Source organism: Arvicanthis niloticus, chromosome 6 (genome assembly GCF_011762505.2).
Source record: "Arvicanthis niloticus isolate mArvNil1 chromosome 6, mArvNil1.pat.X, whole genome shotgun sequence".
Lineage (NCBI taxonomy): Eukaryota > Metazoa > Chordata > Mammalia > Rodentia > Muridae > Arvicanthis > Arvicanthis niloticus.
In genome coordinates, this window is record NC_047663.1 from 94,320,401 (window position 1) to 94,344,769 (window position 24,369).

Genomic DNA, 24,369 nt, shown 5'->3' on the forward strand with positions numbered 1-24,369 from the left:
AAGAATGCATCTACACAACTGGTGTCGGTGTGTGTAGACCCTCCATTTTTCTTTATGTTATCCAACTTTCAGAATAATTCTGATATCTTAGATTGTAAGAATGTTACATGCTTTTTAGCACAATGCTGGAATGGATCACTAGACCTAGCCTTGGTTGTGCATGTGCCTACCTTTGTGCCCATCCCAGTACATCATTATGGAGACTTAAAAGAGACTTTGATCAATCAGAGAGTTGATTGGCTCCAAGCCCATGTGGAGTAGCTCACAGATGTGGTTCAAATGAGCTGCGTGTCAGCAACCCCACATCCAGATATTACACCTCTGAGATTTGTGAATGATACATTTATTTAAAGCCATAATCTTTCTGCTTATTTAAAAGGGAAGTGGAATGGGAAGCTGGACCAGGTACAGCAGCAATTGCAAATCCGGATTTCGAGCCTTGATGGAGTGCGGATGGACCCTGTTTCCCGTGGCGATTTTATTTCTTCTGCCTTTTTTTCTTTCTTTCTAAAGAGCGGAAATAGGCCTGTTTGGTACAGCCCTATGTTGTGGATTAGTGTTCATGTATGGTTGGTCTGTAAGCTCAGAGCCCAGCAAAAATGTGGCAAGGCTGCATTAGCGCCCAAGCACTCGCAGTCTTGGAGCAAAGATCTCTCCCTGAAATTTGACTATCTAGGCTAAGAAAGTAGCCGATAACTGAGACCCTCAGTCAATGCACCCCAAGGGTTCAGCCCATTGCACTGGGTTGGTGAGAGGTCTAAGTCCAGCCAGCCCTTGCCTAAATAGCTGTGGTACCTGTATAGTAGGTTGACAGCCCTTGCACTCCTGGGAGCTATACTCCATTGCACAGGGACGGGTGTCAATTCCTCTTTACTTCCCCTTAGCCCTTGCACCCAGAGGATCTTTATGCTGTCTGTGGCTGAACATGGTACCTTGGGTGTCAGATCAGAAAAGATTGAAGGATAAGACAGCATTGAGCTGTTGTTGGATGATTTAGAGGATATACTGTAGTCAGTAGAACATTTCCCATTGTCATAGTAACAGTGAGGTGGGTCAATCTCCTGAGCCACAGTGTCAGAGATGGAGGAAGTAGACATACCATGGGATTTAGATAAATTCAATTCCATGAGTGTTGAGCTGAAAAACAAAGAGAATTTGTTTGTTTGTTTGTTTTCTTTGGAACCAGTAGTGGGAAAATTAGGATAAAAAAAAAGAAGTGGTCATTTCAAGTACAAAATATTTTTGGTCTAAGGGAGGTGAGGGTAGAAAAGGGGTTGCATTCACAAGCATCAGTTATTTCTGTAAAGTATCCCTCTACCAGAAGTGAGGGAGATGAATCAGTGACGTGCATGCTATACAAATAAAGAAGCTGTAACCTATCCCCAGAGCACACACGATAATAAAAGTACATGGTGCCCAGTGTCAGAGAAGCAGAGACAAACACATCCTTGGAGCTCACTGGACAATCAAGGCTAATTAGCAAGTTTGACTGAGAGACTTTATTTCACAAAGAAGGTGAGCAGATCCAAGAAATGACACCCAAGTTTTACACACACACACACACACACACACACACACACACACACAGTCCCATTAAACTTGCCATTAAGCTGGATGACTTGAGTTCAGTTCAGTCCCTAAGATCTGCATATTAGAAAAGAACTGGTACCCGTAGCTTGCCCTTTGACCTCTACATACATATGGCACACATGTGCACACATGCAACAAAAAAAAAGAAAGTAAAGAAAAGAAAAGTTAAAAACAAATAAGTGTATTTTTAAGTAAAACAAAGAAGCAGAGAAACAAAAAAAAAAAAAATAACTCAACCTCACTGCTTTGGGGGTTAGAGAGCTGGGTCAGTAGTTAAATGCAGTAACTGCTCTTCCAGAAGATACAGGTTTGATTCTCAGCACCCACATGGTGGTTCACAAACATCAGGAACTCCAGTACCAGAGGATTGCATACCCTATTCTGGCCTCTGTGGACACCAGGCATGCATGTGGCGCACAGACATACATGCATGCAAAACACTCATACACATAAAATACAAATAAATCTCAAAAAATGTTCTTTACGACTCAATTTTTTCCTTTCCCTCCCCCGCTTCACTCTTCTTCCTTCCTTCTTTTCCTTTATTTTAAATATTTCTCTACCCTCTACCCAGAAACTCTTTTTCCTGACCTTGCATTTTCCAGATGTTGGATGATCCGATCAAGGCTCTTGTCTATTGACCATAATATATAGCCCTGGTTCTGGCCCATAGGAAGTCCTGAAATACTGGACACAGCAGGGTAGGTCAGTGGAACTGAATTGATAGCAAAGTACCAGAAAGCTAACCAGTAAGAATAGAAAGTTAATTTAGAAACGAGACAATTGCTACCATAGTAAAGGAAGTAAAAGTACCAGGTATTTTACACTTTGGGCACTTACAATTAAGGTGATGTCTTAGTTAGGGTTTTTATTGTTCTGATAAAACACCATGACCATAAAATGCTTGGGGTTAAAGAGTTTGTTTCATCTTTCAATTTTCAATTCCATACTCTGTTGCGGAGGGAAGTCGGGGTAGGAACTCAGGGCAGGCATCATGAGGCTGGAGCTGACACAGAGGCTCTGCTTACTGGCTTGCTTTCATGTCTTTCTCACTCTGCCTTCGTCTATCACCTGTGACCACCAGCCTGGGGTGGCATCACCCACAGTGAGCTGGGCATTCCTACATCAATCATCAGTTAAGGCAATGCACCACAGGCTTGCCCACAGGGCAATCTGGAAGGAGTAATCTTCCAAAATGATGCTAGCTTGTAACAAGTTGACATGAAACATGCAGTAGGACAGTCTGAAGACAGACTCTTACCTTGTCGGATCACTTTCTATAAAATTGTTCCTGGAGTCTTCCAATTGGGAAACTGGTAATAGGAGTTAAGAAACTATTTAGTATAGTAACTACTGGTATCATCTATCAGAACCCCTTCATTTAACAGTCATGCCTGTCATGAAGCTAATTAATGGCATGGCACAGCTATCAACGTTTTAAAAGCCCATAAGCTCTGCTGTCTTCATCATGGACCAGAAGTGCCCCCATTAGAAGCATGGGGATGGGAACGTAGCAGTGGGAGACACAGAGATCTGATACATCTTTTTCTTTAAAGATGTCTACCCTGAATCCATAGTAGAAGAATAAAGGTAACAGACCTCCCTTGTCAAACTCCTGGTAGTTATTCTTTGTCCATTCTCCTGACTCACCAAGTTTCTTTCCCGTACTTTGGGCTTTCCATGAAAACATACAGGACACAGAAGCATGGGAAAAGGGACCATGGAGGAGTTATGGGGCTGTTTGCATGACTTTGGAAGTGAAGATGTTAGAAAGATGGCTCTACTCTAGCCACACCTTCTTTCTCAACTTTCTTCCACATGCTGTCAAAGAACAGAGTCTTAAAGCAGAAACACAGCTGATCTGACATAAGCCTTGAGCTAACAGTAAAGGATAGAGTCATTCTGACCTGTAAGCTTCTTGATTTGTTTACGAATGTTCTGATGTGTTGAAGTCTAGATAAAAAAGAAATAAGAAAGTTAGATTTATGTTATAGATTGGAGATTTTACTGACAATACATCTTATCTTACCCATGGGATATTGATATATTTTATATCAGGTATTAACTCAGCTGTCTTCTACAATTATATCATTAGTTACTAATTTATTTGTGAATAACATTAAATATAATAAAGAAGCAGTGAGATGGCTCTATAGGCAAAGGTGCTTGACCTTTGGACCTGGGTTCCATCTCTGGAGCTCACCTAGTAAAAAGAGTGAAGCAGTTTCCACAAGTTTTCCGATTTACCTCCACATGCACACTATGGCATTTGTGCATGCATGCACACACTCATACATGTTATTAAAGTGTTTTTTAAATCTAAGTTCTAGATTATTATAAGGCATACTGAGACTAAAGATAAATATGAACCCTGTACTCTAGAGACATGCATTAGTAAGGAAAGCAGCCTCCTAAACAGCTAAGATACCATGTGGGAAGCAGCAAAACTGCTCAGTGGGTAAAGGTGACAGTTACCAAGCCTTGGCATCCTACATTCAACTCCTATGACCTTCAAGGGTAAATGGAAAGAAATGACTCTTGCAGGTTGTTTTTTTACTTCTCTATGTCCCATGACATGTGCACACCTGTACACACACACACACACACACACACACACAATTTTTTAAAATGTAGTAGAAATGCATCAGAGAACACAGAAGACCTTGATTAATTTCCTTAAACAGAATGGAAGAATTACTCCATAAATTTCCATTTGTGCTAGAGCTCAGACAATCAGCTGATTTCTGGGCAAAAAAAAAAAAAATCCATTATAAGCAAGTAAGACATCACTGAAAATGGCATATTGTAATTTTTGTGGTGGGGCATTCACCATAGAAGACTGGATAGACATGGCTTTAAGCCAACAGAAGTCTTTATTAGCCACTTGGCAACTACAATGAATGTTTGGGATCCCAGTGTAGCCCCAAGCCGCCTTCAGGGTGACCTTTTAAGCACAAAACCCATGTTCTGGGTTGACATACTTCAGTTAACAGGAACAATTAGCCAGAAACAGAAGCCAAAAAGTTAGGCTAGTACGTTTTGAGACTCCAAGAACTATGGACTTTGATGGGTTAGGCCTTTGTTTTAGTTTTGGCAGGTAGTACTGTCTAGGTGTTGAGTTTTACAACCTGAATGGCACTTGCATCATGGAGTGAGTTGTGCTAAGGTCTGGATCCCTGCTACAATTTTCAGATGCACTTTTGCTGAGCTGTGGGAGATGGGGCTGAGAAGGTGAGAACCAGTGGATGCTTGGTGTTAGGAGTTCAATTCTGTCCTGGAAGGTCTTCCTAGAAAGTTGTAAACTCCTGGGACTTTGCAGCAATGCCCTCAGTCAGTTTAAGGGTATTATTATTGATATTTGTCACCATTAAAATAAATAGGTACTCCTTCCTTTTGCATCAGGGCATCAATATCTAAAGAGCCTAGATGACAATTCTGGAGCATTTGGTGAGTAAGTCTATGGTTTAGTGACCCAGTTTACCACAGAGCTATAAATACATCTAGCAGTAGTTTTGATAGTTTTTAACTTATTTTATGCTTGCTTCATCGTGCATTATTTAATAATATATGTTCCATGATGGAACCATTAAGATACAAAGCAAAAGAAAACTGGTGTTGAAATCTCAGTTAATATGTATAACAATGATCCTTCTGCATATGTATCTCCACATGATCTACAAATATCACAGACCTAAGTAATCTGGAAATGCCTGCATGGTGAAATACCTACAGATACTGGATAGAACGCAGCATGCTTTTAAAATGTAGAGTTTATCCTCTGTGAAAAGTAAGGTTACAATAAAAGCTAAGTTGAACACTTTTCAAAATGGAGCCCCAGAAGCTCTTCCAATGAAGAGCTGATGGAGCCTCTTCTCTTCCAATGTTGCTGCTTAGGGAGCTTGGTCACCTCCACCCTGTACTGTGGATGTGTGAGACAAAAACGGCCAGACGACTAGAGACTTGGGACACATATCTATAAGTATTCGGCTCTTGGCTTATTTTAAAAAGATTTATTAATTTATTTTATGTATATGAGAAAACTGTATTGTTGTGAGATGTGGAACAGTTGGAGGACAAACAGGACGGGTATAAAGTCTGGATTGTAAAAAATGATTAAACAATGAATTAAAAAACAAAGAAAATTATTTTAAAAGGAGAGAAAAACAGAAAAAAATTGATTTGTTTATTTTATGTACATGAATACACTATAGCTGTTTTCAGACACACGAGAAAATAGCATCATATCTCATTATAGATGGTTGTGAGACATCATGTGGTTGCTGGGAATTAAACTCAGGAACCCTGGAAGAGCAGTCAGTGTTCTTAACCTCTGAGCCATCTCTCTAGCCCTTCAGCTCCTGTTTTATGGACATTTTCTTAGATGTGTAGATTCTTTTCTTTTGTCTTCCATTGCTCTCATGGATCCTGTTCCCCAGCACTGCACAGCCAGAACTGTTTGCCCACACAAATCCCCACTTTCCCCTGCTTTCTTTAGAACAGGGATTCAAAGGCTCCTGAACCTATGTTTCTTGAGTTATTACGTATAGGATCTCAAAGAAGTTCTTTTAATTTTAAAGGTTCTGGTTGAGCTAATGAGAGAGAGAGAGAGAGAGAGAGAGAGAGAGAGAGAGAGAGAGAAAGGAGAGAGAGACTCCCAACAAAAAAACACTGAAAAGCAACAGTGAATACTCAGATGCTACTTTGAAACTCACTTCACTGTCAGACTGTTAAAAAAAATGGGTTGGTAAAAATGTTGCCACAAAGAAATGTACCATAAAAAGACCTCATTAAAAAAAAAAAAAAAAAAAAAAAAAGATGCTGTGGTGGTGCAGGCCTTTAATCCCAGCACTTGGGAGGCAGAGGCAGGAGGATTTCTGAGTTTCAGGCCAACCTGGTCTACAGAGTGAGTTCCAGGACAGCCTGGACTACACAGAGAAACCCTGTCTCAAAACAAACAAACAAACAAACAAAAAACCAAAAAACAAAAACAACAAAAATCTTAGAGTGCCACATGCTCAGAGGACACATTGATGCTGTGAGGAGATGCAGATACAGAGATAAAATTGGTCTTTTTACACTCAACATCAGAGTCAAGGAGAGCAGTCATTCCTGATGCTAGAGATAAATACAGTTTCAAAGATCACATGCACCACAAGAGAGTCCTTCTACATCAGTGGTTCTGAACCTGTGGGTCATGACTCTTTTGGGGGTTGAAGGACCATTAGAGAGGGGTCACCGAAGACCATCAGAAAACAGTTTATTTACATTCTGATTCATAACAGTAGCAAAATTACAGTTATTAAGTAGCAATGAAAATAATTTTATGGTTGGGGGTCACCACAGAGTGTAAGAAACTGTATTAAAGGGTCACAGCACTAGGAAGGTTGAGAACTACTGTTCTTCATGAATCGAATGTGTGTTGTATGCCTCAGTATGTACACAGAGTCTACAGGTTTATCTTTAATGTCTCTAAAACTGCAACCTTATAGTCAAGATTGTCCCAACAGAATATCTGCCTAGTGACAGCTCTTCAACCAATATACTGATGCAAACTCGTGCTTCAGATTTATTCAAATAGCCCACATAAATTTCTCATTTTTCTTTTAAATATATATCCTTTTTAAGTTTTCATTTTATTTTTATTTTATATGCATGGGTGTTTGGCTTGCATGTATGCCTGTGTGAAGGAGTTGAATTTCTTGGAACTGGAGTTACAGACAGTTGTGAGCTGTCGTGTCAGTGCTGGGAATTGAACTCAGATCCTTTAAAAGAACAGCCAGTACTCTTAACCTCTGAGCCATCTCTCCAGTGGCAATTTCTCATTCTTTACCTTTAAGAGCTCTCTTCTGTCTTGGCTTCTTTGAATCCAGCCATGATTTCCTATATTATACATATTTCCCTACAGTGCTCTGCTTCTCCCAAATAGACACTATTCTTTTAGGTCTCTCTCTCTCTCTCTCTCTCTCTCTCTCTCTCTCTCTCTCTCTCTCTCTCTCTCCTTTCCTCTCCTCTCCTCTCCTCTCCTCTCCTCTCCTCTCCTCTCCTCTCCTCTCCTCTCCTCTCCTCTCCTCTCCTCTCCTCTCCTCTCCTCTCCTCTCCTCTCCTCTCCTCTCCTCTCCTCTCCTCTCCTCTCCTCTCCTCTCCTCTCCTCTCCTCTCCTCTCCTCTCCTCTCCTCTCCTCTCCTTTCTCTGATGGTTATTTAGGCCAATAGTGGCCAGAAAATGCCTGCTTTCCAGGTGAGGAAGAATGAGCTCAGAGCATGTTTCCACTGAAGTGTCCCTTACGTGCTGAAAGCTGCCTGCTCCTCAATGCAACATAAGTGACCAGAATTTACAAAGACAGACCTTACGTGATTAAACCAATAACTATGAAGGTGATAGTAATAGACATTCCCAACAAATCTAATATATGCACACATACATATTGTTTGTTTTGTGTTTTTGAGACAAGGACTCATGTAGCCCAGGTTGGCCTTGAGTTTACTAAGCAGCTGAAGATGACCCTAAATTCCTGATCCTCTTGCCTCTGCCTTCCAGCACAAGCTACTGGCATGGGCCACTCTGCCCAGCCTTTGTTGTTATATTAAAATAAGGATTCCTATAGCTTGGGCTGGTTTGATCTTCTTATTTAGCTGAACATGACCTTGAACTCCTGATCTTCCAGCCTCTGCCTCCCTAGTGCTGAGATTCCAGGCAAACACTACCAAACCAAGCTATATACAGTGCATATAGTATACTTCACCAAATTTATGAATCCAAAATAACTTATAAATATGAATAGCTGCTGAATCTAGTGGTACATGCCTGTAATACCAACACGTGGGCTGAGGAGGAGGATTGACATTTGTTTGTGATAATCTACATAGTGAGCACCAGCCTAGCCGGGGCCATAAAGCAGGATCCTATCTCAAAAAACTAAAACAAAACACACACACACACACACACACAGCCATTTTACTTCAGGTAAAAACTCTATAACATTTAAAGTAATATAATATATTCTTTATATTAATAAAAATTACAAAATATAACAGTATTGAATTAATAAATAATACAGAAGGCCTTCATATATAAAACCATAAACATTTAATACAGGAGATACATGATGATCTGTGTAATTGGACAGATATTTCAGGCTTTTGGCTGGGATGATTTTAATATCAATAATGTCATTCGTCTCCAAGTTAAATTCTACTTTGAGGTCTTCTTATCGGAGAATAAGAAGAGAGGGAGAGACTTGCAGGACTAAAAACTAAAACAGCTACAAAACCATAGTTAATAACAGGAACAGGCGGGTGGGAGTAACATTTTTTTTTAAAGGCTCAGAAACATCAGGAGGTAGAGGATTTCTGTGAACTGAAGGCCAGCCTGGTCTAAACAATGAGTTCCAGGACACCCAGGGCTACAAAGAGAGAGCCTGTCTCCAAACAAAACAAAACACCCAGCTCTGAAACAAGTTCACTTACATATGACAATATGACAGCTTAATTGAAGAGAGCTCCACATAGCAACAAGAAAATCCCATCGCTGTGATGACAAACGTCAGCTTGACAAAATCTCGAATCATCTAGAGATGCGCCTCTAAGAGTGCCTATAGGGAACTGTCTGGAAACTGTCCCGGGGTGCCTCTGTGTGGCACAATTCTATGACTGGGATCCCAGACCTTGTCCGTGGGGAAAGAACAGCAGTTTGGAGTCTGCTCTCTGCTCCTTTACTAAGGATGCAATGGGCCCAAAGGATGCAAGGGATGCAAGGTGAATCGCTACCCTAAGCTCCTATGGCTGTGGCTTCTTCCCCTGCCATGGTGGATTGATGGACCATAACTTTGAATGACTGTGAGCTGAAATGAACCCTTGCCCAACGAAGTCACTTTTGTGAGGGTGTTCTGTCACAGCAACAGAAAAATAACTAGGATGACAGCAAATAATAACAAGAAAAGATGGGTCGTTTCATACACACACACACACACACACACACACACACACACACGGCTGCCCAGCATGGGTACTTGATCAACAAAATGTTGGCTGCAAAACCTAGAACAATGACCTTTTTCTGCAATACATAAATGGAGCAAATAGAAGGGGACAAAAGAGAATCTGTAGACTAGAGGAGAGTCAAGAAACATGGTGTTCAATCTCAACATGTGATCTTGAGTCCAACTAAATAATAATTCATGTCACTGAATGACTATTGAAATTTAAACCCTGTATATTTGAGGCATTAAGGAACTGTTCAAATTTCGTCATTAAATTTTAGGTGTAATAATGATATTATGATTAATACATTTTTCTTTTACTTTTTTTCCATTGCAGTGTGGAGGCAGGATCTCAAACTGTATGTACTAAAATATTTGTCATGAAATTATCTGTGGTTTGCTTCAAAATAATGTAGTAAGGGTTGAAACAGAGTGACAGGTCAGTGAGGAGTCATCAGACCAACTATTCTCCCTAATATTGAGAATAGGTCATAGGGCCTTGCACATGCTAGGCGCATTACCAATTCTGTGTACCTTTGATTTGCCTGAAATTATCTTTAATAAAAATCAAGGAAAAATGGACCAGAGCTCAGTGGTAGAGTGCTTTGTCTAGCGTGAGCAATGATTTGAATTTGATCCCCCACTAACACACACACACACACACACACACACACACACAGAGCTATAGCTTTAAAACTCTCTGTATTTAAAACTACATATTGGGGCCAGCTAGATGGTTCGATGGACATTGATGTTAAGCCTCACCACCTGAGTGCTATCCTTGGGCTGTACACTAACCCACTGCAAACACACTGCAATTCTGTCACCCTCCATCCATCTATCTATCTCTCCTTCCCTCCCTCCTTCCTCCCTCTCACACTCTTTTCCTGCCTTCCACTCCCTTCTCTGAATCTTACTCTCATAGTCATACACAAATAAAATGTATTAAAAACTCTGTATATTGAAAGCCAAATGTTACTGAGTGAAATTAAGAAAATGCAAATAGAGCTAGAGAGATAGCTTGGTGGTTATGAGCACATTTTGCTGTTGCAGAAGTCTTGAGTTCAGTCTCCAGCATCCATGTCGGGCATCTCCCAATCACCAATCACTTGTGACTTCACATCCAAGAATTTGACAACCTCTTCTGGATTCTGAGGGTGTGTGTGTGTGTGTGTGTGTGTGTGTGTGTGTGTGTGTGTAAGTGTGTATGGTGTACATGACATTTATACTTCAGATGAAAGATAATTCATATGCTAAGAAATGAATCTTCAATTCATGGATATCTTTGTTTTAATTATTTTGATTTCCCTCAGGATATATTAATTTTATTTATTTGTGTGTGAGTGTCTGCATGTGGTGTGTGTCAGGTTTGTATTTGTGTCTAAGCAGCTCACTCATCTTACCCTTCCACTCTACTAGAGAGACTAAATAGCCATCTAGAATTTGGGGAGGACTTCAATTCCTACCTCACATCATCCACAGAAAGTAATTTGATATGAATCTTAGATGTAAACAGGAAAGAAAAGGATTTCTACATGCTATGTAATATCTAAACCTAACAGAGAACTCCTGCTTGTAATATTCAATGATGCCTTTCAAATATAACCTAAAGTAGTAACCATCCAACTTTTAAGAATATACTAAGAGGATCAAGTGATGTAACTCAGCAGGTAAAGACACTGGCTGGGCAAGCCTGCTCACATGAGTTCAGAACCCACATAGAGATAAAAGAAGAGAAGCGCTTCCACAAAATCGGCCCCTGACCTCTACATGTGAACGATGCCAAATGCATCCATACATTCACACACGCATGCACATACACACGCATGCAGATGCACACACAAAAGTGCACAGATGACTAGAATAGGCAGTTTACACAAAAATTTCCAAGTGGATAGTAAATGTGAGAAGTTGTTCAGCGTTTCTAGTCATGGGGGAATGCACAGGAACCACAACACAATATCATACACTCACTGGAACGACTAAAATAAAAAAGGTGGGCATGTCAAGTCTGGGTAAGATGACAGGACTTGGGGGGAGGCAGACACTCATGGTCTACTCACAGGAGAGGAAACTCAGAAAAGAGGCATGACCTACTAACGTTAACTATGTGCACCATGTCTGCAAATGATTCCTCTTTGTCAGAAGTAAAAATTCCCACCCACAAAGTTGTCACTTGCAATTAACGTCCCAAGACCTTTTTTTTTTCTTGTCATATGAGTATAAATCTTCCTTTACAAAATGAACTCACTTAGTCTTTTGCCTCCCATGTGATGAACAAGATCCATGCCTCTCTAACTCATATCACATTCTTTCCGCAAAGGTTATATGTGTGGTAGTCTGAATGTGTCACTTCAGCTCAAGCTCCTGGGAGCACTTCTTCAATATCTCAAACATTCTTCCTCAGTGTCTTGATAACAGGATCCTAAAGCTACTACTAGCACCACCACAACCTCCTCCTGCCCTCCCCTCCTTCTCCTTTTCCTCCTTCTCCCTTTCCTGTTCTTTCTTCTACTTTCTCTTCCTGTTCTCTTCTTGGCTTTTTGAGACAGCAATTCTTGCTATCTGGAACTCACTATGTAGACCAGGATTACTTTGAACTCAGAGAGATCCTCCTGCCTCTGCCTCCCAAGTACTGAGATCAAAGGTGTGCACCACTGTGCCCAGCCTAAAGCTTCTTGACATGAATTAAGAGAAAAACTTTTATGGGTATTGTCTCAACTCCATCTACCCTCTGCTTCTTCCCTCAGATGGCCCAGACACTAAGCATTTATACAAACCTATAGGGGTTCAGCACAGAGAGAAGTGGGTGTTGAGAGAGAGTGGCTATCACATACCTTGGCTGCCACCTGTGTGTGGCTCCAATACCTAGAAAACAACGCAGAGATGTCATAAAACAAAAAAATAAGTACAATAAGGCTGAGGTGGTCCAGCAGTGGGATAGCCAGCTCCCACATTGGCTCCATCACTCAAGCCTCTCAACTGAAGAGTCTCTGTCTCCAGAATATGTATCTCCATATGACATCACAATCAGTACTTCAAGGTAAGGCCAGTCATTGTGCACTCAGCTCAAGTCCTCTGCAAGAGCAGCCAGTGCTCTAACCAATGAACCATCTCCCCAGTCCCACTCTTCACATTGTATATAAATAACTTCAGTATACTTGTCAAGACCATGAGATTAAAATGGGAGGTGGAGGCTCCAGAATTGAAGGGCATCCTTGGCTACATTGCAATTTCAAAGCCAGTTTGAACAGCTGTGTAAACCCTCTCTCAATAAAATGAAAACATTAGTACATTTACTCTTCACTCCAGCCTTCACTAGCATCTCATATTTTCCCACCAGTATTCAGGATCCAATGTAGAGCATCATGTTGCTGGAGACTAAACTCAGAATCCTCTGAGTCGTAAGCAAGTGTTCTATCAGTATAACAAAAAAAAAAAAAAAGAAAGAAAGAAAGAAAGAAAGAAAGAAAGAAAAGAAATCCCTACATTTGAGTCTCTCTGATGTTCTCTTTATGTTTAGACTGAGGTTCTATGTTTGGGGTGGGGTAGGAATGGAAAAGACACAGCAGTGGCCCGCTCATCTTATTCCAGTACATCAAGAGGGACATGCTATCAATTTGTGACACTAGTGTCAAGCCCTTTGTAGAGCGTGCATGCTGCATCTCTCTATCTGACGTTACTATTTCCCTGTGTTCATACTTTGCTTCCACAAGTGTCTTATAAATCTAACTCCTATTGGAGGTGTGGGCCTAGCATGATTAAGCCCCGTCTCCTGGAGAAGTCATATAACACATACCTCTTGAAATTCTTGAGCAAGAAAGATTTGCCGCCCCTGTCACCACTTTCTATTTGTTTATTTATATTTATTGGTGTAAATGCGTGTATACTTCTTTTGTACTTTGTGTTACACCTCAATGCTATCCTTCATTTACTTGCTTGGTTTTTCCAGCTTTATCTGTGTGAAGCTCTTCTTGCCTGCTTGGTCTTTATACCTCATTATTGTAAGTATAAATGTTTTGCACCCTATTTTTCCCCTTCCCTTCTCCCTCTGGCTCTGATCCAAAGGTTGGTCTATTTATTTATTTATTTATTTATTTATTTATTTATTTATTTATTATATGTAAGTACACTGCAGCTATCTTTAGACACCCCATAAGAGGGCATCAGATCTCATTACAGATGGTTGTGAACCACCATGTGGTTGCTGGGATTTGAACTCAGGACCTCTTGAAGGACAGTCAGTGCTCTTAACCGCTTTTGCAGCTTATTTTAATGAATGTTCAATCTCTCCTCTTGCCAACCACACACCAGAGGTAGTGGAAGAGAAATGTTACTAGGATGTGGGGGATGTGGATCTGTTTAGCAACAGTTCTTTGGGAGTGAGCTCAGTCTTCTTTGGCAGCAGTTCAGTCCTATAGCAAACACCAAATACCAACCTGCAGCTGCAGCCCAGACTTCTTGGCAGGCAGACACCACTCATGAACCAGCAGCTGTAGTTCAATCCTGAAGAAACTGCTAAGGGCTGGAGAGTGACTTAGTGTCTCAGTGGTTAAGGGCACTAACTGCTCTTCCAGAAGTTCTGAGTTTAATTCCTAGTAACCACATGGTGGCTCACAACCATCTGTAATGAGGTCTTGAAGCCCTCTTCTGTCATGTAGGCATACATGCAGGCAGAATACCGTGTATATAATAAGATTTACTAAGTAAACAAATCTTTCAGGAGAAGGAGAAGGAGGAGGAGGAGGAGGGGGGAAGCGGAGGGGGAGGAGGAGGGGAAGAAGAAGGGGAAGGGGAAGGGGAAAAGGAAGGGGAAGGGGAAGGGGAAGAGGATGGGGAGGGGGAGGGGATGGCGAAGGGGAAGGGGAAGAAGAAGAAGAAGAAAAGAAAAGAAAAGAAAAGAAAAGAAAAGAAAAGAAAAGAAAAGGAGAAGAAGAAGAAGAAGAAGAAGAAGAAGAAGAAGAAGAAGAAGAAGAAGAAGAAGAAGAAGAAGAAGAAGAAGAAGAAGAAGAAGAAAAGAGAGACAGAAACTGCAAGGCCGGCCAACTGGCCCAAAGTTAGGGTGCAGAAGCAGCAAGAAGCCACAGGAACGTCTGGTTTCTCTCAATGGTGACATCACCACAAGCTGAGCTCAACAATGCTACCTATGAAAAATCAATATATGAATGTTGTTAGGGAAGAATAGCGAGGAATCAAAACAATGCTCAGTGCTCCTCTCCGACTGTCTGTGGGATCACATTTATATTCCTTCATCATAGGTCATTTCCTGTGTCTGCTTCAAGAAAACATTCTGTCACCTGTCTACTTTAGCAAGACATCCTTTCACACGATTGCCCCAAGAGAACATCATTTGACATAACTGACTTTCAAAAGAAACCAGAATTTTCCACTTCACATCACTATGGAGTCTGGCCACCCTATAAACAGAGCTCGTCTTCTATGTCTCTCATTCTGTAGCCTTCAGAATTCTGTAGCTGAACAGAGACCCAATTCTTCTTTGTCCCACGAGGGGAGTGTTTTATAATAGATGCCATATGCAAAGTTTGTTCCTGAAACACTAAGATTTAATCCACTTGTACAAACCCTGCCTTAGTTTAGATGGTACACTGGGCATTTTGCTGTCTGTGTTGGTTGAGTCCATGTATGAAGCCAGGTTGGTACTTTCTTCGTCTACCTGGTTTAAACTGCCTTCTTTGGCCTTACAGACTCTTTAACATATATATTCAAGACCCATGCTAGGTGACCTAAGCTGTGAAAAAGAGCCACTGGCTGACCTGACAGCATGGTCATGACTTCGAATGTGCTCGTGACCAACTGTCTACTACCCTAAGTCCTCTCGGTTTTGATCCTGCTACTGGGTATCCCAGAGATCATTTCCTTTTACCTTCTTTGGTCTTAGAGTCTCTGGGTCAGGCGCGCCCCCCCACCCACTCCCATTTCAGCACCACCATGGTGTATTCTTTAGTAGTTTTCATCCCCTCAGATGTTTGCTTTCTCCAAATAGTGCTGTCTATTCAGAGGCAAGCTGTAGCCCATTTGTCTCTGAATAGTTCTTTGAGAGGGAGAGCAATCTTGCTGTGTAACCTCCAATACACATCCTGCCCCCACAGCGTGCCTGCTGTGCCCTCCCACGTGAAGGGAGTGCAGACTTGAAATTCTAACACATTTCTGAAATTTCATAGCTCTTTCTAGAGCCCAGAGTCCCAGGACGAAGCCCTAAGTCTCAGGTACTCACTCTGCATAACCATTGTAACCCTGAAGACATTCTCGGATTTTATCTGTCATACTTTAACCTCCTTTGTTCCACAACTCTCGTTGATTCTTGACCTCCCCGTCCATATCTCAAAATAACTCTAGCCACTAAAAGTTTCCATAACTCTCTGCATGGGGGAGTTTCTGCAGGCATCTATTAATTGGCTATTTCTCTGCCAGATCTCAACAGTGATCTGTTGAGGAGATCACTGTTGGGGAGCCAGATCTCAACAGTGAGAGCCTTGGCTGCAGGCACCTGAAGACTGGACCTGGGATGAATCCAGGTCCCTTTGATTTATCAAAACAGCTTCAGTCTAAAGCAGTGCGGACAACTTTCTAGTGTTTGTTGGGTTCTACCACCAAAGGGTGCCCGGCACCCCCAGAGTAGGATTCCTTATATTTTTTCTTGCAAACACAGGGAGAAGATGTAGCCAATGTCCCTGCTCAGTGGTCTCTGAGTGGATGTGGCACTCATCCTAATCCCCAAGGATCTTGTCTAATTAGCATTGTCTTTCTCTCTCCAATGACATCTGGAACACAACTTCTCTCTAACCAAGAATACCTGAAGCCCCTGCTTCCCTTGTTTGTGTGTAGTGAGTCTGATTACTGATTTTTTGCAAGGTTAGGTTCCACAACAAGACAGTTTTATTTCTGAGATCAGAAGATGCCAGTAAAAATGGAAATGATTCAGCTGAAAACAGGACTCTTTCCCAATTCTGGGTTGTTAATGAGTGCAGCACTCACCCAAAACTGAGATTGTCCCCACAACGTGTATTGCTGGCACAAGTCCCCTGGGGACTGGAGGGGGACTCTGACCCTCCATGGTCTCAGAAACATCAATTCAGGGCACCACAGGCAGTAGGGTCTCCAAGTGTTTCCTGCTACACTTCTGACCAGGCCCAGAGGGGACTCTTCTAACAACCTCACAGACTGAAGGAGCTGCAGCTAGATGTGCCTCAGCCTTAGTGATGGAGCACTAGAGTAGGAGGCTCAGCAAGGCTGTGGGGATCACCTGAGGGAAAGAGCAGGGATAATTGAAGAAAAGGTATGACCATTTGAGGAAGAACCCTGGGGGAGCTAAAGAATTGGGTACAAGGGTTAGGTTGGAAGCAAGTATAGGAGGTCGTTAACTGGACTAGAAAAAGATGGGGTCAAGAGTAGTGAAAAACCACCTCCGAAAATGTAAAACTCCTGTGCAAAGAGCCCTTCTCTTGCTCTTTCTTGACACCACTCCAAGGCCAAACAGAAGACCCCTTGGTATCGTTTTTGCCTCTGTAGCTTCTGTCACAGTCGTACCTCTTCACCCCGTTCCTACCCCATCCATCCACCCCTCCAAATGGGAACTCCATGTGGCAGGGTATCTCGGAGCTTTGTAAACACAGTGTCACACAAGGTTCCAAAGATGCTTAAGATCCTCACAAAGTGTTTGTTAAACAGCCAGCTGGGGAAGGGTACCTTTTCCTTCTCGTGGGCAACCTGGACATGGCAGGAGATGGGGGCAGTACAGACATCATCCGACAGAGGTTGAGGAAAATGGATCACTTGAAGAAGGCTCTCGATATAGTGAGCCTTGGATTGTCCAGAGAACCTCTGTGGACAAAGCAATGAGGTTAGCATCAGGGTAGATGCCTAGGAGAACTGAGACTAGTGCCCTGGGAGAAGGGAAAGACTTGAGAAAGTGGGAGCTGTAATCCTGAAGACTGGCTGAAGACACTATGGAAAATTTGTCCCATAATCACGAAGTGTATAGAAAAACTGGGTTAAAGGAGTTGGTGGTAACCCATCAGCTGCCCATAAGGAATGGAAAACTGGTGAGATTTACAACTGGGTCCCAACAACCCCATATGTCAATGATCAAGGATAGCAACCAAACTTCAAAGCCATGCACCATGCTCTCTGGTCAGTAGACATCCTCACCCCTCTTTGGCATTAGCCCCTTTCTTTTCCCTTTGTATAATTGTTAGTCTCCGTTCTGGGGGCCATAAGATAAAATCAAGCCCATCTCCCATCCCACTCCAAAGTCAGCTTGACACAAAGCAGGTGGGCAGAGCATCCTTTCCCCTGGAGGACAGTGATTGGTTCAAGGTTGTGCACATAACCCAAGACAAGCCAATAGGAGCCCTCTGCCAGGCTCTGCCCAAGTCACCAGGGACAGAGAGACTCCTTCCCACTGGGGTTGCTAATTGCCAGGATGTTAGACTAACACTTTAGCTTAGAGAAATACAAGTTGGGTTTCTTTTTTACTTTATTTGTTTGTGGTTTTTTTGTGTTGTTTTGAGACAGGTCTTTTCTCTGTAGTCCTGACTGTCCTGGAACTCAGAGATCAGCCTGCCTCTGTTTCTTCCTCTGGAGAATATAGGCATGCACCACCACTGCCTGGCCAAGAGTTGGGTTTCTGTTGCATCCTTGACACTTAAAGAATATCACCTGGAGGTTACAGTTTCACACTCATGTACTAGTCAGGGACACAGAGGTCCTTGTACTCACCCAGTGAGCCTAGGGAACCAGGAATGTCAATCATGCGATTTTATCTCCTCAATGAAGGAGATAAAGATCAAGTACCTGCATTCAATCCAGAAAGCTGAAAGTGGATTTTGTGATCAACCTGGTGACCTTTTGCTCCTCTGTGGAGGCAGACCTCCCTCACCTTTTGCTATAGAGACAGACCTCACCCAAATTCCCCAGAATGTTTATCACAGACTCTTTCCTCCCTAGACCATTACCATCCTTAAGGGGGATGTCACCTGTACTTTATGGCCTGCTGACCTCTATGCTCAGTCAGAGACCACACTAGATTCTAAGCCTTCTAGCTATAGAACCCACCCTCATGGTCATGTGTACTTTGTAAAGGAGTTTCTATGTAGTCACACCTTAAGCTTTATTGTGCACCTAGAATTGGGCTGACTGTTGCCTGGAAACCTTTTCTGGAAATGTAAGGTGTTTTAAATATGCCCACAATGAACCACTTGCATTAGACTCCCTGAAGTCTGATCCAGGTTGACAATGCCAGTCTATACTGGTTTTCATTCTTATCTATTCCCGTGGTTTGTGTTCCTATATGACACCTGCAAGGATTCCCTCAATGTACCTGTGTGTAAAAACGCATGTAAATGCGCAAGAAAGATATGTCTGTGAAAGAAATAAACCTTGGCCATACACCCCTTCCCAACTTTGCAAAAGTACTTTCTGTGGCCATCTAGGTTTGGTTGCCTCCCATCACGCTCTGACCTGCAACGTGGCCAGTGCCCTCCAGAAGAGTTTGGAGTTGGTGATGTGGAGGTCCAGCATGTGGTTCTGTAGGATCTTTCCCAGCAGCACATGGGCCCCAGTACTCACTGTATTCAACACCCACTTGGTGCTTAACTCACCACCTCAGGCAGGAAGTTCTAAAATGCAAACACTCTGGAAGTGGAACACTGGAACACTGGAAGTTAGAGGCTGAGAAAGAAACAGGGTGAGAGCCGCCTGTGGTAGGAAATCAGACACCAAAAGGCAGATCATTTGTTTGATGACACAAATGAGCTTTAACAATCTTTTTAACTTTTTATTCTATTCTTGTGAGGGCTAAACTTACCCATAAGCCCTAGTTGCCCAGAACAGATAATTTCCTGAAATGCTGGGGCTGTTTTGTAAGATAACAAGCTACCTATTTTCACTTTAGTAAACAAGGGTGCTTGCCCCAACTGAGTAGGATGTGCTTGATTACACATAGGTGGCAGGTATGTAGTCATGAATCAGAATGAGTGCTTGCCCCTGATTGGCTGAAGGCAGAATGTACACAGCCCTGTGGGTTTTGCCTTTATAAGCACCTGTGTAGCAAAATTCAACACCATCTCTGGGAACCCTGGGTATGGATGGAGCTAGTGTCCATCTTCCTGGCCAGTATTTAATAAAACTTGCTTTAATTAGGCAATCGTGGGTTTGGTCTTTCTCCTAGACATTTTCATGTTTATCTAATTTATTTGTAAAAAGAGTTATTGTGTTTTTAATGTGTATGTGTGTATGCGTCTGTGTACCAAATGCATGTTGTGAACTTGGAGGACAGAAGAGGGTATCAGATTATTTGGAATTGAGGTTACTGAGAGTTGTTATCTACCTGGTGTGTGCTACCAGTTGAACCTGGGTCTTCTGGAAGAGCAAGAAGTGCTCATAACTGCTAGGGCATCTCTCCAGCCCCACATTTTCATTTGACCCTTGGAGGGTCCATAGATCCCATGATGTGGGAGGAGGCATTTATCGACTAGTCTCCCTGAAGGCAGAGTTGGTACCTAACTCTACTCCAGAGTCTCAGTCCTTCTGATGATACGAAATTGTCATAGAAACCCTTGCATGAGTGTATGCTAGAAACTTTTTTGTTCATTTTTAAAACATTTTCTTTTTATTGTGTTTATCTGTGTGCATGACTATGTGACACAGAGTGCACATGGAAGTCAGAAGACAACCAATGGAAGTTCAGTCTCTCCTTCTATCACTTAGGAACTAAGGATTGAACTCAGATCATCAGATTTGGTGGTAAGCACCTTTACTCACTGAGCCATTTTACCTCCCGGCCCCTTTGTTGTTTTTTTTGAGACAGAGTCTCCTGTATGGCCCAATCTGGTCTCAGCCTCCCAAGTGCTGGAATTATAAGTATGCAGCAACATACCTAGATATACTAAGTTTATCATCATCACCATCATCATCATCATCACATGGATGGCAGGGATTGAACTCGGATTTCCAGGCTTATGCAGCAAGTGTTTTTACCCACCTAGCCATCTCATTGGCCCTTTACTGAAGCATTTAACAAGTACATGACATAGTCACTGAGTAAGAGAACAATCAGATTGGTTGGTTCTCTGTCAACTGCACATAGTGTCATCTAGGAAAAGGGAGTGCCAGTTGAGGGACTGTTTTCATCAGATGGAACTGTAGGCATGTCTGTGGGGCCTGCTCTTGATTAATGATTGACATGAAAGGTCCCTCCTGTGTCAAGTGCCATCCCTGGGCAGGTTGTCCTAGGGCATAGAAGAAAGCAAACTTTGCAGACCATGGAGAGCAAGCCAGTGACCTGCACTCTCTATGACTTCTGCTTTAGTTTCTGCTCTGGTGTTCCTCACTGATGGAGTTTGACCTGTGAGTTGTGAGACTCGATAAACGCTTCTCTCTGATGCTGCTATGGTTATGGTGTTTTTATTACAGCAACAGAAACCCTAATTGAGACAGATGCTATATGCCATTTATCACACTGCCTGTGGGAAAGAAGCCAATTAAATCTGAGGTATATTATTAGCCATTTATCCCATAAGTATTACTGACAAAGTTAAAGTTTACATTTTTGACATTAAAGTTCAAATAGAAAAATAAATCTGCAATTGTAGCTAGGAAAGTCCTTAATATTTAATGGAGGACTGGACCTTCTAAATATTAAACATGCCATAAACTCTCTATAATTAAGCTCATGGCATTAGCACATCAAAGGACAGACCAGTGAAACCAAATAGAAAATCCAGAATGTGCTGGGTTACAGTGGCACACACCTTTAATCCCAGCATCTGGGAGGCAGAGGTAGGCAGATTTCTTCTGAGTTCAAGGCAAGCCTGGTCTACAGAGCAAATTCCAAGACAGCCAAAGCTACAAATTTGTGTTGAAAAAAAAGAAAGAAAGGAAAGAAGGAAGGAAGGAAGGAACAAAGAAAGGAAGAAAGGGAGGGAGGGAGGGAGGGAGGGAGGGAGGAAAAAAGGAAGGAAGGAAGGAAGGAAGGAAGGAAGGAAGGAAGGAAGGAAGGAAGGAAGGAAGAAAGAAAGGAAGGAAAAAAAGAAAGCAAGCCAGAATGCTTCTCACATTACAAAAATACATGCAAATTCACTGTATTGTTATATGGCACATGTAACATTCTAAATCACTCAAGCTAGACTTAAAAATGAGACTGAGACAACTGTTGTGGTTGTTTGGAGAGAATAACCCCCATAGGCTCATATATCTGAATATGGAACTGTTTGGGATGGATTAGGAGATGTGGCTTTGTTGGAAGAGATGTGTCACTGGGAGTGGTGTAGACTTAGCGGTTTCAAAAACCCACACCATTCCCAATTAATTCTCTGTGTTTCATAGTTGTTTCAACATGTAATCTCTCAGCTACTGGTCCAACACCATGCCAGCCTGCCTGTTGACTCGGTCCGTACTATGATGGTCATGAACTCACCCTCTGAAACTGTAAACAGGCCTCCCATTGAATGCTGTCTTTTATAAGTTGCCTTAGTCGTAGCAATAGAAAATTAAATAAGCCGGGCAGTGGTGGCGCATGCCTTTAATCCCAGCATTTGGGAGGCAGAGGCAGGCAGATTTCTGAGTTCGAGGCCAGCCTGGTCTACAGAGTGAGTTCCAGGACAGCCAGAGATACACAGAGAAACCCTGTCTTGAAAAAAAAGAAAATTAAATATGTAAATTAGATAGTTGCTTGGGAAAATATAAATGGATTCATGCCTTACTGCATACACAAGAGTAAACAAAATTCCTAAGAATTGCAGAAAGAAACACAGACGTGCCACACCAGCATGGGTGTGGGGAGCTTTCTGTGCTTCAAGACCCAAATGATAACAGAATCTAGCAGATTCAACCTCAGACAAATTAAAGCAGGCTCTTCTTTTGCAGATTAAAGCCAAAAGAATATATTTACAACGTCTGTGAGAAATAGAACACTAACAGCTTTATGAAGACCTCAAGGTCAAGGGTCAGAAAAGATTTAAAAGTCTGTTAGAAAAAAGAGCAAAAGCTGGGCGTGGTGGCTGACATCTGTAATCCCAGCACTCTGGAGGCAGAAAGGATCATTACGGATTTGACACTCATGGATTTACAAAGGGGATTCCAGGACAACTGAAAGAAAAGGTAAAGCAGGAGGGGAAGCAGAAGAGAAAGAGGTGGGGGAGAGCAGAGGGAGCAGAGAGGAACACAAGGGCTCTGCTTCTCACATAACAGAGATACAGGCTGGGATGTGGCTCAGTGGCAGAGCATTTGCCTAGTGTGTGCGAAGGCCTGGGTGCTATTCCACTGCTTCAAAATGTCAATAAATACTGTAACACATGTGAAAATCACACAGGAATTAATTTTCTTGTTGATCAAGGTGACAAAATCCAGAAGCTAGACAAAAGTCTCTGGGAGATCACCTGATCAGGGGAGAAGAGGAAGGGAAAGGATTGTAGGAGGGGGTGAGTAGGAGGAGGCAGTGAGGGGATGGAAAGTGCATAAGTAAAAAAAATAAACTCATAAAAAATGGAAAAAAATTTACTTTTCTGACATAGTAACAGAGACACACATAGAGAAAAATCAATAGATGCAGTCTCACATCACTATCAACATATCATTAATTTAGACCTCTGGCTTATGTTTAATATAGTTAAACATTTTAGGACTTTAGAGTTATTGTAAAAGTGTGAGAATTATCCATTTTCAGCCAGTCTTAATGGCTTTAATAGATATCTTTGTCGGCTAGTGACGTATTTGTCATTAGGCCCTTAATGTTTATGAAATGCTTGATCTAAGTAAGTTTTGTTTGAATTGGACTGCATATGTACACTGTTGCAATTTTTCTACCCTTTAAAGTGAATTAGCTCCTGCAAAAAAAAACTGAAAAATAAAGAATTTCTTTGAATTTATCATGAAAAAAAAGTCTCTGGGAGGCTGCATGGAGCCAGCATTCTCTAAACAGCCACTATGGAAAAGGAAAAACGGCACAGAGCCTAGGAAAGAAAAATATACAGCATGTAACAAAGTGACATTGGCATTTCCCTTTGACAACAATCTAACATTTCCCGGTATTTATCTCAAAGAAACACTTGGACACATGCATACACTGAAGACCCTCACTCAGGGGAGACCCTCACTCAAGTCTCAGGATGGCATGACCACCCAAAAACTCACAAGACACCAAAACTGGATGCAAGCAGCATGAGGCAGCATAGGCTTTAATCAGTCGACTGCTGGTCAGTCCATAACCCATGCAGGGGCAGAGGAATTGACAAGACCACGTGGTCAGGGGCGGTCTTATATAGGAGCTCACAAACGGGGGAGGGGGTGAAAGGGTAACCAAGGAAACATAACATAAAAAAAGTGAAAAGTTTCAGAGAGACCCAACCCATATTAGTCAGGGTCATATGGAAAACACCTTGTACACCCACTTCCTTTAAGAATGTGGCCTTGCCCTACCATTCACTTTATGGTTAACTATTTCCCGGAACCACCCAGATGGCTTATATCCTTTCTTTGTGGTCAGCCGGTTCTAGAACCGTCCGATCTACATTCTTGGCTTGTTTCAGAGAGAAAATGTTCATGTCCTTTAAAGAAAAGCCTAAAGAAAAGCCTGTATATATTTTATAAAATGATCTTTTATAGTTTTTCATTCTTCAACACATTGCATCATTATTGGCAATAGCAAAATGTTGAAAATAAGCACATGTCCCAATTAAGAGATTGGCCAGGTAAACTATCACACAGGTACATCCACAGCGAAGAAGAGACCTGGGCACTGCAGTGGAGTAATATTCAGAAGATGGTATGCAAAGCACATGAGT

General features: G+C 42.0%; 1 protein-coding gene across 1 annotated transcript; it reads right to left on the reverse strand.

Annotated features, from left to right (window-relative positions):
• Positions 1-364: 364 nt before the first annotated feature.
• LOC143442879 (uncharacterized) lies at positions 365-12,532 on the reverse strand. The gene is made up of 6 exons (XM_076937333.1): positions 12,406-12,532; positions 3,498-3,543; positions 2,852-2,903; positions 2,182-2,277; positions 1,100-1,137; positions 365-507 (listed from the first exon to the last, which is right to left on the reverse strand). The coding sequence occupies exons 1-6, from the start codon at positions 12,523-12,525 to the stop codon at positions 479-481; spliced, it is 381 nt and encodes a 126-aa protein (XP_076793448.1). The 5' UTR covers positions 12,526-12,532; the 3' UTR covers positions 365-478.
• Positions 12,533-24,369: the final 11,837 nt, after the last annotated feature.

Excerpts from the sequence above, each read along its gene's own strand:
- LOC143442879 (XM_076937333.1), bottom strand. The coding sequence starts at position 12,525 with ATGTGGGAGCTGGCTATCCCACTGCTGGACCACCTCAGCCTTATTGTA. Across the intron at positions 3,544-12,405 it reads ACACACAGGTGGCAGCCAAG|ACTTCAACACATCAGAACAT; the intron begins GTATGTGATAGC and ends TTTTTTATCTAG. Across the intron at positions 508-1,099 it reads GAATTTATCTAAATCCCATG|AAAGAAAGAAAAAAAGGCAG; the intron begins GTATGTCTACTT and ends TCCGCTCTTTAG.